At 39.1% G+C, this 13,354-nt stretch overlaps 1 protein-coding gene across 2 annotated transcripts in view; it reads left to right on the top strand.

The window, feature by feature from the left end:
* Positions 1-13,354, top strand: part of LOC131251484 (uncharacterized) — a 117,155-nt gene that overhangs the window by 53,373 nt on the left and 50,428 nt on the right. For both annotated transcript variants that reach the window (XM_058252220.1, XM_058252221.1), the window contains 3 exons: positions 7,081-7,162; positions 7,244-7,322; positions 7,458-7,504. In XM_058252220.1, coding sequence (XP_058108203.1) covers positions 7,081-7,162; positions 7,244-7,322; positions 7,458-7,504 — 208 coding nt within the window. The remainder of the gene's footprint in view (positions 1-7,080; positions 7,163-7,243; positions 7,323-7,457; positions 7,505-13,354) is intronic.

Raw genomic sequence — 13,354 nt, 5'->3', positions numbered from 1 at the left:
TGTGTTATTTTAATATTTTTTTAAAAAATATTTTTTGGTAATGGTTCAGACTAATATATGATGTCATCATGCAATATTTCATTCTGAGAAACATATATAGATGAAATGTGGGTAGCATTATAACTGTATCTGACATAAAATTTTCTTTCTTGGTAAGTTATTTTGATAAAATAGTGAACGTATCTTATTGTAGTCATCAGCTTTGTCACATGCTTATTCTTTGTTTCTCCCAAAGTCTACAGTAGAACAAAATCTAATTCCAGAGTCAGCATTACAATGGACTACTTTCGAACTTTGAAGTACGCCATTTAAACTGAGGATGTTGTTCTGCTCATCACCATGAAGAAAATTTATTGAGGATTACACTATTGTCATCCAGATCTCATGATGGATGAATCACTCTAAAAATTGGACAGCTTAGATGATCCTAACAGTCCATCACCCACTCTTATCTTAAAGCTTAAGCTTCAGCCTCAAAAGGCATCACCCCACCAACGACAGGTTCCGAAAATCATGGATATTCTCAGCCACGTCTCTATGAACGCCTCCAATGCTGCATCTTTCGGCATTGCCAATAGAGGATCTATCAAAGCTAAGCTTCCAGGCATTGTCAGATGGGCTATCACGAACTTGCTAACTCTTTAGTCCCTTTGCTCGTGCAGTCATGAAATGCTCGAACACTACTCAGGTGAAACTTCAACCATTTGCACTACCAAGTGTTAAAGACCAAGGTCTAACTATGATGCAAGAGAACACAAATGAATGGGAAGGCTTTGCCTTGCACTATGGAGAGAAGGTTACAATTTTGAAGAGTGAGCCTTGCACCATGGCGAGAAGGTTACAATGTTGAAGAGTGAGTCCCGGAGAAGGGGAGCTTACGTATATATGGGCCTAGGAAGTCTTTACTTGTGTGCATCAATGATTAGGATTATGTCATGTGGCATCCATCTAACTATCAAGAATAGAATCCTTCTAGAATCTTCCATACTAATCTAGATACGTTACTCTACTAGAAAACGCCAAAGCATTCCAGATATTTTTACACTTCTCTACAAGACTCTGGCTTGTTCTAGAAGAAGTCTCTTCACCCTGTGTAAAAGCCTCTTATTTACAACAATACAAGAAGCCCAAAAAATGGTAAAGTATAAGTTGAACTCCATGTTTATGGTAATTCTTGCCCGCCTATTGCATCGACAGCATCATCGAGCCTTCATCAATGTACCTCTGCATCTGGCCTGTAAATTGCCAGTGTTGTCCGGCATTTGTTACCCCATAAACAGTTTGGAGAGGTGGTGCCCAAATTCCCCACTCCATTGCAAGTTACAGGAGAATTGTGCCACATTCAGAAGTTAGACTCGATCCATCTTATTGCAATTCACAAAGTGCTATAGATATTCCTCTAGCAACATGTTGAGTTTCTCTATGTTCATCCATGTGAGGGTGGTCACTTATGGAGAAGTATAGTTTTGTGCCAAGCAACCTAAATGCCTCCATCCTACCCTTGATATGCTCAACAGCTCAAGCATGCTTCCCCAAGTGAGTTTGCTGTCACTACTACTCTAGCTTAAGTGAGGCCAATATGCCTTTCTACTTGGCGTATTGGCCATTTGATTTGTTTGTTAACTCCCCCATGTCCTGCCAACGTGCTTGCTTTGGACTTTAACAGCGTTGCTCACAAGTTCGATGACTCTTTGGGATCCCTTGTCATGTTGAAGCACTTAAGGTCAAGTATCCTTAGTTTTGTTGCTGTCCTTGAAGCATGCCCATCACTGACCATGACCTTCTCCATCACAACAGCCCTAACATGTAACCCCTCAGTCTTCTTTTCAGTTTCCTCACGATCTCAACAATTTGGGCCTTCAGTGCCTCCACAATACCTACCATGTCAACATCAATTTGATTGATTGCATCATTATACACTTATTGGGCACACTCCAATTTCCCTAACCTTTTATCTCCTTCAGCAATTGCAAGTTCCAATTTGCCAACTCAATCCTACAATGAACTAAGGCTCATTGGACCCCTTGTGTTAGTGCCTTAGTGGACCTCACCTCCTATGATGCTTGGACAGCTCATGCCTCTTGGCATGCTTAGTTGTAATCAGTGTTCGAAATATCGATACTACTGGCTGATATATCGGCCGATATTATCGTTATCGGGCCCCAATGAGACGATACCTGGGCGATAACGCCCGGAAGATACCAAAAATGCAAAAATTCAGATATCGCACGATATCGCCATGCACATAGGTTGAGAAAAAAAAAAAATTGAATTAGATTAAAAAAAAAAAAAAAAGAGAGAGAGAGAAATCGGAGAGTACCAGCAAAGATTGGTGATCGGAGGTGGTCCATTACGATATATCTGTGGAGATTTCTCGGAGATTCTGGCGAGAAATCGGGCCAGATTGAGGAACCCCTTCCTCCGGAACGAGAATCATCGCCGCCACGATCGTCGGAATCTCTGCGTGCGTGAAGGAGAGGGAAAATGAAGAAGAAGGGCGCGGAAATGGGGTGAAAAGGGGTTTCGATCGTGCGGTGGGTTGCGGAGTATGCTCTCATCGTACTCAGTAAACTCAGTTGGGCCAACCTTTAATGTATGTAGTCTATCCACACCGTCCATCTGGTTTCCTTTCTAATTTAAGGGGTTGATATCTAAATTTAAGAATTTTAAGGGCCTACCTTAAAGGCGTCACTCTTTCCACTGTTTTCTATGGTGGGGTCCACTCGAGCTCTAGATTTGACCCCTTTTTTGGCTCATGCCATAAAATGATCTCTTCAAATGTATAGACGGTGTGGATGCAAAAAATACATCTTAGTGGGACCCACGTAAGTTGGTCACGTGGCATTGGGGCCGTCAATTACGGAAACAGATTGGATACTCCCCTGACACCAGCCCGCGGATGATGGTCGGTGCTCTGTGGGCCCCACAATAATGTATGTATTTCATCCATTCCGTTCATAAATTTTTAAAGATTATTTTATGGCTTTATCAAAAAAACTAGAGAGATATAAATCTCAGGTGGACCACACCAAAGGAAAACAATAGTGATTGGATATCCATCATTTAAATGTTCCTAAGGCCCACTGTACTGTTTATTTGACATCAAATCTGTTGATTAGGTCATAAAGACCCAGATGAAGGGAAAAAAGAAATATCAGCTAGATCCAATACTTTTATGGACCCCAAAAAGTTTTTAATGGTCAACGTTCATTTCACACTGTTACCTGTAATGTGGCCCAGTTGATATTGGAATATATCTATTTTTTTTTTTTTATATCCTAAAATGATATATAAAAATATATGGACGGAATGGATGAAACACATACATCATGGTGGGCCCACAGAGCACCGACCATCAGCCATTGGCTGGTGGAGTAGCCAATCCGTTTCCGTCAATGACGGGCGACATGGTACGCTTACCGAGTAAACTCTGTTGGGCCACCGTGATTGCATGTGGTTTATCCATGCCGTCCATCCGTTTTTACTGATCATTTTAGGTGTTCAGCCCAAAATTGAACCATATCCACAACTCAAGTGGACCATACCACAGGAAATAGTGGAACTGATAATTTCTACCGTTGAAACCTTTTTAAGGCCCACAGTGATGTTTGTTTGTCATCCAACCAGATATTTATTTTTTCCCTTCATCTGGGTCTTTATGACCCAATCAACAGATTGGATGTCAAATAAACAGTACAGTGGGCCTTAGGAGGATTTTAATGGTGGATATCCAATCATTATTGTTTTCCTGTGGTGTGGTCCACATGAGATCATATCCCTATAATTTTTTGTATCAAGCATTAAAATGATCCGTAAAAATGGATGAACGGAATGGATGAAACAAATACATTATGGTGGGGCCCACGGAGCTGAGATGAACTGAAATCACAAATATTAACCTGATTCAAAACTTTTATGGGCACACGAATATTTCTACTATGGATGTTCAATCCTTACATTTTCAGCCCATTTGAAAATTGGATCCTGTTTATTTTTGGCTCTTTGTTCTAAAATGATCTCAAAAAATGGATGAACGGAGTGGATTACTCACAAACATCATGTTGGGCCCCACTTAAGTTTTCAGCGCCGGAACTTCATGCAAATGGCTTGCGCAGGAAATCCGCGTCCTTGGATTCTCAGGACGCGTAGCCAGACCGGCTACTAAAGTAACGTCACCAAGTTCTGTGGGGCCCACCATGATGTATGTATTGCATCTACACCGTCCATCCCTTTGGCCAAATCATTTTATGGCATGAGAAAAAGAATGGGTCAGATTCAAATTTGGAGTGGATCCCACCATAGAAAACAGTGGAGAGAGGGACGCCCACCGTTGAAACCCTGATCATGGGTCCACTGTGATGTTTATATGAGATCCAACCTATTTATAAGTTAAGACACATGAAAAAAGGGAAAAAACAACTTTCAGCTTGATCAAAGACTTTTGTGGCCCCTAGAAATTTTTAATGGTGGGTGTCACTCTCTCCACTGTTTTCTGTGGTGGGGTCCACTCGAGCTTTGGATCTGACTCATTCTTTTTCTCATGGCCTAAAATGATATCTTCAAATGGATGGACGGTGTGGATACAACACATACATCATGGTGGGCCCTTCAGAACTTGGCGATGTCACTTCATGTCCCCATCAATCATAAGTATATTTCTCAAAATTTACTTAAGTTATTCTCTGTCTTTTCAATAAATTGGTTGTGTTTTAATACATGACTACGATATATTTATAAATATCATGCATCCAATTTAAATATAGTTGTATTAGTTCAGTTAAACATCGCATAACTTAGGACCCTATACAAAGGAAACCTATTATGTGTATATTTTTTTTGAGATGTTATGATTTAAAAGTGTGTATTAAGGGGTTTTTTAACAATCCCCAAAGTTTCATTAAAAAATTCAACCATTTTCCCAATGTTTCCCCATGTTTCCCAAAAAGTGCGATAAACTATGCGATACAAACGATATATCCCATGTGATAACCGATACGTATCTGTATCTCAAGGGTGCGATACATTGTGCGATACCGATATTTTGAACACTGGTTGTAATCACCTCCAAGGTCGACATGATGCCCAAAGAACCAACTATTCTCCAATACCAATTGTAACAGACTTGTTAATCCTTAGCCATCTCATCTATGCACACTTGTGCAATGCTCCAATGTTAAAGCCCGCCTTGATCCATTTGCACCACCAAGTGCTAAACACCAAAGACTAGTAGGATGCAAGAGAGCACGGTTGTATCAGATTACTCTTTCTATTGCATTATGGAGAGAAGACTTCGAAGTCCCAAATTAGGAGAGTTAGCCTATTTATAGACCTAGGAATTCTCCAGAGATGTGCATCAATGATTAGGATTATGCCATGTGGAACTCATCCAACGGTCATGAACACTTCAAAATCCTTCTAGACCCCTCCACTCTCATCTAGCTACAAGACTCTACCGGAGAACTCCAGAACATTCTAAAGATCTGTGCACATCTCTGCAAGACTCTAGCCTATTGTAGAAGTCTCTACGCACTATGTACAAGAAGAGCCAAAGGTGACTATGTCAATGAGTTAACCTCCGTGTCCGTGACAAGGTGCTTCTTTCAAGTCTTGATGACATTTTTTTAGAGGGGCGCCATCAACAACCACAACACAATCTCTCATAATGTCTGCCATGGAGATCCCATGGACCTCAGTTTTGACAATGCAATCTAATAAGTTTGATGTTCTCTCAATCGGTGTTCGAAATATCAGTATCGCACCCTTGGGATACAGATAAGTATCGGTTATCATATGGGATATATCAGTTGTATTGCGTACTGCATTGTTGTTGTTGGAAACATGGGGAAACATTGTGAATTGGCAGAATTTTTCAATGAAACTTTAGTGATTGTTAAAAAAGACATCAATACACTCTTATAAATTAAAACATTATAAAAAATAAGTGCACATAACATATTTTCTTTGTATGGGGTCCTAATCTATGTGTTGTCTAACTGAATTGATGCAAGTATATTTAAAGTCTATTCATATAATTTATAAATGTAAGAAGACGTATAGAAACACAAGCAATACATTCAAAAGAAAAAGAAGAATAACTAGATCAGGTTACACACATGTTTGATTTTATGTTTAGACACAAAGATTGCAACCGATTTGGAAATTGTGATTTTTTTTAAATCTCTCCAAATCTCAAAATCGAAGTTCCCAATCCATGATTTTTCATGGTTTTGTAACAATTTGATACTAATTTAACATGATTTACCAAAAAAAAAAAAGAAAAAAGGATCAAAATCAAAAATGCTTACCGGATCGAACATGTGGGATATATCCCACTATTTGTGCATTTTGTATCGCATAGGTGGGATACAAGATATATCGTACAATATATCGGCTGATATCGTCGATACTTAAAACACTGCTCTCAATAATCTTTTGTAATCATAGGAGTGCAACATGAGGACTTCCTCAGATATCAAACATCCTAATACTACTGAGCATTCTTAACTGCAGAGCTTCAATAGGATCCGGTGTGATAATGCTGTTCCCCGATTTGTGCATGTTTGCATATTCAACCACTGCCAATATTCTTTCGTACCATCCATTTTACTTGCCAATTGCATGTTTAAGATCTTCCAATTTGTGAGCTTTTTCCCATATCTATTCCATTGTGGGACCCATTCATCACATATGATGAATGGTCCGGATCATGAACTATTGGTCCATGTGTCTCAATTGAGGGAAGCATACCAGATGAAGAAAGTGGTTTGCTGTTTTTATAAAGTAGCACATCCATTGAAAAGAATGCCAAAATCTTGTTGTATTTGACCGTTCAAAAAAAACTTTTTGTATTTGCAACAGAGTTCTATACAGCTGTTAGTGGTTAGAAAGAAAAAGATCAAGCATGTTGCATGGTTTTCTTGTTTGTAGTCCATAGACCATCCATCTTTCTTTCTGGATACTAGTGATACTTGCAAGGTTCATTCCTAAGTATTGCATGCCAAATTTCAGCAGCTGTACATTGTATTGGCCTTTCAAGTTTAAACATATTAAACTAAATGGAGATCCGGTGTTTTATCACAGGATGATTGAAAATCGTGTGCCACACATGATAGATAATGACTACACACCAGACTCTGCACTTGATATCTTTGTGAAGGATCTGGTATGTGATGATCTCTCTCTTTAGTATTTTTATGACTGTATAATATCATGTCATTCTGTGCATGCTTGTTTTTGTTTACAGGGCATTGTGACTCGTGAGAGCACATTCCGTAAAATTCCACTTCATATTTCTACTGTTGCGCACCAGCTGTTCATTGCAGGTGCGACAGAGTGCATGTTTGTAAAACTCTTTCTTTATTTAATTCTGTGGAACACGGGTTATTATTTTGTAGTTTAATGGATATCCATCCCAATATGAGCTGATGATAGCTTATTATTATTGAGCTGTTGAGCAGGGTCTGCTGCTGGCTGGGGACGGTGTGATGATGCTGGAGTAGTCAAGGTATGAATTTTTGTTTTTTATTGTTTTCATTTTAAGACTCTGCTTCTAGCAGGGTACAGAGATCAGTCAGGGATGTAATAAGGGTTTTGGGGATGAAATATCTGTGAAACTATTCCTTGTCAACTAAGGAACAGGCCCAACTCTCTCCCCCCTAAGTAAGGACTTAACTATATTTCTGGAGGTACTGTTTTGGAATAGCACTAGTTGAAAAACTGTGATATGGATTAGTTTCTGTTACTGCACAAGTTTTCTGTTTGCCATTATTAGGGTACCATAGAGTAATGTTAGATTTTTAATGATCAAGAACTTCGGTTTATGTCAATCATTCTGAAGTTCACCTAAAGTGTCATTGTTCTGATGTTGATCAGTATTTACTGTTTGATGCATTCTTGCATTTGAGACCACTGGTGGCCAACTCTTTCAGCCAACTCGACTTTTTTGTCTTTTGAGAATGAGTCTGTGAGTTTCAATGCCAGAAATACAATTTTTTTCCTCATTCATCAAATCAAATGGTTTTGCTAGGCTAAATCAGTTATAAATCAGTAATGATCACACAATTTCTTGAAAATTAAAATAAATCACAATGTAGAAAAACTAATAAGACATGAAATGATAGATGAAGAAAGAATAGAATGAGAAGAGGAAGAGAGAGGTATTGTACGCACTCTCTTTCCTTCCTTGATTCTTTATTTATAATCTTAATCCCACTATAATCCCAATTAGATTACAACAAGGATACTTAAAAAGATAGAAGCCAAATAGGATTAGAAAAGTTAAGCTAAATCTCCTCATACTATACACTGTAGATGCATTAGAGTTTGTGTACACCATCGGTATTGTGTACTCCTCAGGTGTACACACACTTTGTGCACACGAACACACCCCCTCAAGTTGGAGCATGAATATCGTTCATCCCACGCTCGGCACCAATGCCGTTGAGATACATTGTAGATGTGGCTTTGGTAAAGACATCTGCTAGCTGATCTTCTGAATGAACAAAAGGAGTATGCAAAAGCTTGGCGGCCAATTTTTCTCGAATGAAGTGACAATCAATTTCAATGTGCTTTGTACGCTTGTGGAAGACCGGATTAGTTGCAATATGGATGGCTGCTTGATTGTTGCAATGTATTGGAATTGAAGAAGATGTTGTGAGTCCCATGTCTTGAAGAATAGCTTTCACCCATAGTAGTTCACAAGCACCATAGGCCATTGCACAGTATTCGGCCTTGGCAGAGAAACGGGCGGCAATGGATTGCTTCTTGCTTTTCCAAGTAACTAGGTTTCCTCCTACGAATATGCAATATTCTGTAGTGGAGCGCCAATCAAAGGAGGAGCCAACCTAGTCAGCATCGCAGAACCCGCTATTATTCAAGTGACCGTGATTTGAGTAGAGAAGACCACGACCAGGTGCAGCTTTTTAAGTAACGAATGATTCGATAAACTGCCTCATGATGATGCTGATAAGGTCGTTGCTTAAATTGGTTTACATTTCCAATAACATACTAGATTTTTGGTCGAGTAATGCTGAGATAAATTAGACGACCCACTAAACGACGATACATGCCCGGATTATCAATGCCGTCTGATTGTCTCTCATGCAACCTATGATTTACCTCAATAGGTATGTCAACCGGGCGAGCACCAAGTAAACCTGCCTTGGTTAGCAAATTAAACACATACTTATGTTGGGATAAAAATATTCCTCCTTTTTAGCGAGCTACTTCAATTCCGAGGGAGTACTTCAATATCCCTAAATCTTTCATCTCAAATGACGAGGCCAAGAATTTTTTGACATTGTCTATCTCAGTTATGCTCCAGCCAATCAAAATAATATCATCAATATTTATGACAAGAATTGTCATGTCACCATCCTTGTGTTTAACAAACACAAAGTAATCAAATGTGCTTTTGTCAAATCTAATGTTGTAAATCGTATTGCCAAGCTTTTCAAATCAAGCCTGAGGAGACTGCTTGAGGCCGTACAGAGCTTTTCGAAGACAACAAACTTTGCCAGTCTCCAGTCCCTCCTAGGCTGAAAACTGATATATATATATATATATATATATATATATATATATATATATATATATATATATATATATATATATATATATGAAAAGGTAATATGCGCTCGACCTCACGATAAGCTCCCGTGAGGTCGAGCTATGTGGGCCCCACCGTGATGCGTGTCGACCATCAACACCGTGCATTTGATGGGTCCCCTCTAAATTATGGGATATCCCAAAAATCAGCCGTATACGGAACTCAGGTGGGCCATACCATCTAAAATCATGTGAAGACACCGTTAAAACATATAAAAGCACTTGGTGGGGCCCACATGAGTTTTGAATGCTGCTGAAACTTGTTCTGAACCCTCACCCAAGTGGGACACACATAATGGATGGGCTGGATTTGCAAACCACATCTCGGTGGGCCCAAAAAATGATTATGAATGTTTTAATGGTGCACGGCCCCTCCCCACTTCTGTATGTGGTGTGGCCCACACAAGTCATGAATTGACTTGATTTTTGAGACCTAGGCCCACGATGGAATGGTGCATCTGACTGATGGGGTAAATGGTCGACACGCATCACAGTGGGACCCACACAGCTCGACCTCATGGGACGGACTCGTGAGGTCGAGCGCATAATACGTTTTCCCATACATATATATATATATATATATATATATATATATATATATATATATATATATATATCTCCTTATGAAGATCGCCATGTAGAAATGCGTTTTTGACATCCAGTTGATATAGAGGCCATTGACAATTTATGACAATAGACAATAGATACGAACATAATTTAATTTGGCTACCGGGGCAAAGGTCTCATCGTAATCTTCACCATGCGTTTGAGTAAATCCCTTGGTAACTAGCCGTGCTTTGTATCTATCTATTGAACCATTAGCCTTGTATTTAACGCTAAAAACCCTTTTGCATCCGATAATATGTTTACAAGGTGGAAGAAAGATTAATTCCCAAGTATTTTGTTTTTCCAGGGTAGACATTTCTTCTTCCATAGCTACTATTCATTTAGGGTCGTCAAGAGCATCTGCAACCTTGGTTGGGATAGTGATAGATGATATAGGGGAAAGGTATGATTGGTAGGAAGGAGGGAGATTTTTGTAAGATACAAATTTACCAATGGGATGATTTCTGCATGACCCGGTTCCTTTGTGAAGAGTAATTGGGAGATCCACCAGTTATGGTTCGATCGTTGAAGAGTGGTGGTGCTCGGAAAGAGTAGGGGTCTTCTTACACTAAGGGTAGACTTTAAGTTCTCTAGATTCAGTGGAGCACGGTTCATCTTCAATCTGGGATTCATTTATAACAAGAAGAGGAAAGGGTGCAAGAGTTGTACCTTCATGTAAATTGAAATAAGGCACATTTTCAAAGGAGAATGTAACATCCTTTGAAACATACCTTTTTCGATTAATAGGACAATAACACTTGTATCATTTCTGAGAGTTTGAGTACCCTAGGAACACACATTTAATTGACTATGGTCCTAGCTTTGTGTGAGATGGTCCAAGAATATGGACAAAACAATTGCACCCTAACACTTTTGGTGGTAGGACAAATAGGGATGCATGAGGTTGCAAAACTTGCAACAGGTAGTCACCCCTGAGTACATTAGTCGGAGTTCAATTAATTATATATGTGGCAAGAAGAATGGCTTCATCCCAATATGCTTTTGGAACTGACATGTCAATAATGACCTAGTAACCTCTAACAAGTGCCGATTTTTTGTGTTCTACCACTCAGTTTTGTTGTGGGGTATATGGGCATGAGGTTTGAAGTTCTATGTCATGGTCTACAAAATACTTTTTGTAAATCATGGTGTAAATATTCCTGAGCACTGTCAAATCGAAAGATTTTAATGTTGGCATTGTATTGAGTAAAAACCATTCGATGAAACATCTTGATAATTGATGGGGACTTCATCACGGCTTTTTAGAAGATAAATCCATGTATATCATGAGAAGTCATCAATAAATGCTACGAAATTCTTGAAATTGAATATAGAGATTGTAGGAGCAGGTCCCATACATCAAAGTGAACAAGTTGAAATGGATGTAATGTTTTTGTGTTACTCAAGGGAAAAATAGTTCGATGGTGCTTGGATAACTGACAAGTTTCACATTGTATGCTATCACTTTTATTAAACTTTTCAAGAAATAAAAGACGTGATTGCAAAGATAAATGACCTAAACGGGTGTGCCAGAGCATCACCCGATTTTTATTCTCAATGACAGAAGTAGAGACATAGGCAGAGCGAGATTGTTATCAGTTAAGAAGGTAAAGCTCCCGATCTTCACGACCACCACCAATCATCTTCTTCATTACCAAATTTTGGATAACTCAATAAGATGGATAAAAAGTAACATAACAATTTAGTTATTTGGTTAAGGAGCTTACAGAAAGAAGATTAGATGGAAAAGAGGGAACACGGACAACATAAGAGATGGATAAAGAATCTGAAAAATGTAAGGTTCCCTTTCCGAGAGCTTTAGAGAGTGAATCATCAGCTAATCTAATATTACTGGAGATAGGAGAGTAGGAAGTGTAACCATTGGTCGTACCCGTCATATGATCAGGTGCTCCTGAATCTATGATCTGGATGTCTAAGACACATGGTTGCCAGTTGCAGATGTACCTGACTTCCCTATCTTATCAGCAACGGAGATGGAGGCTTGAAGTATTGTCCCTTGTAGACACTTGTTGTTGTAGCTCACTAATAGTTTTGTCCCTTGGATCTAGAGCACCATAGCTGGAAGTTTCATCAATGACGCTTATATTAGCAGAAGACTTTGTTTTGATGTCCTTTGGCCGAAGGTGAAGATGAAGAACCCAACAATATTCCTTTAAATGTCATCTTTTTCTAAAATGCGTGCATCGAAGTTTGTCTTTGTGCACGTTTCCATGTCCAGTCCCTTGCCCTTTGGTATTTTTAGATTTCGTAGTCAGGGCGGATTGTTCTGGAAGGATGGCAGGAGAGATGGCATTCCGTCATCGAGCCTCTGCGCGTATGTAATTATATACAGATTTAAGGGTGGGAAGAGATTCTCTATCAAGAATTCGTATACGTTGAGGTTTGAAATCCGAACGATGACCATCAAGGAATTTAAAGATCTGCAGTTGTCTTATCTGATTTTTCAGGTCTTCCAATAGTTGTCTGACAATTATCTAGTTCTTCCCATTTTTATTTTTATTTTTTTTAAAATTTAAGTTAGCAAAATATTCTTCTACAATTCCATCACCTTGTTCGAGATTGTTGATCTCAGTGTGAAGTTGATAAAGATGCTCTAAATCTTCCTGATGGGAGTGCATTTTGGCAACTTTTTCCCATATATCCTTTGCAATTTTCAAGAGATAAAGGCCTTGACTAATATTGGGTTGCATTGAATTTAGCAACCAAGACATCACAAATCATTTTTCACTTTCCCATTCATCATAGGTGGGATCATCCTGATTGGGTTGTTTCTTGGCTCCTGTAATGTATCCCAGTCTTTTCCGAGCTCCAATATACATTCGGGCCGCTTGAGACCACTCCAAGTAATTTGTGTCATCTACTTTTACTGTAGTGATAGTAAGACTAGGGATATCCATATGTCTAGATAGAATTTGGGCTTGTTTATTTTCTCCCATTTAATAGAAAGAAAAGGAAAAAGGAATACCAAGAAGGAAAAATCACTTCTCAGTTTCTGATAGATGTCCAGGGGGCTCAATGAAGTTCGAACGAAGAATCGGAGTTCAATAGGTGGCCCACAAGGCACTTCCAGCGAGATCTGGTAGCCTTAGATGAGTCGAGGGGCAGATCTAGTGTGAAAAAT

This window comes from Magnolia sinica, chromosome 7 (genome assembly GCF_029962835.1).
Source record: "Magnolia sinica isolate HGM2019 chromosome 7, MsV1, whole genome shotgun sequence".
In the NCBI taxonomy this organism is placed as follows: Eukaryota; Viridiplantae; Streptophyta; class Magnoliopsida; order Magnoliales; family Magnoliaceae; genus Magnolia; species Magnolia sinica.
This window is presented reverse-complemented; position numbering and strand designations above follow the sequence as displayed.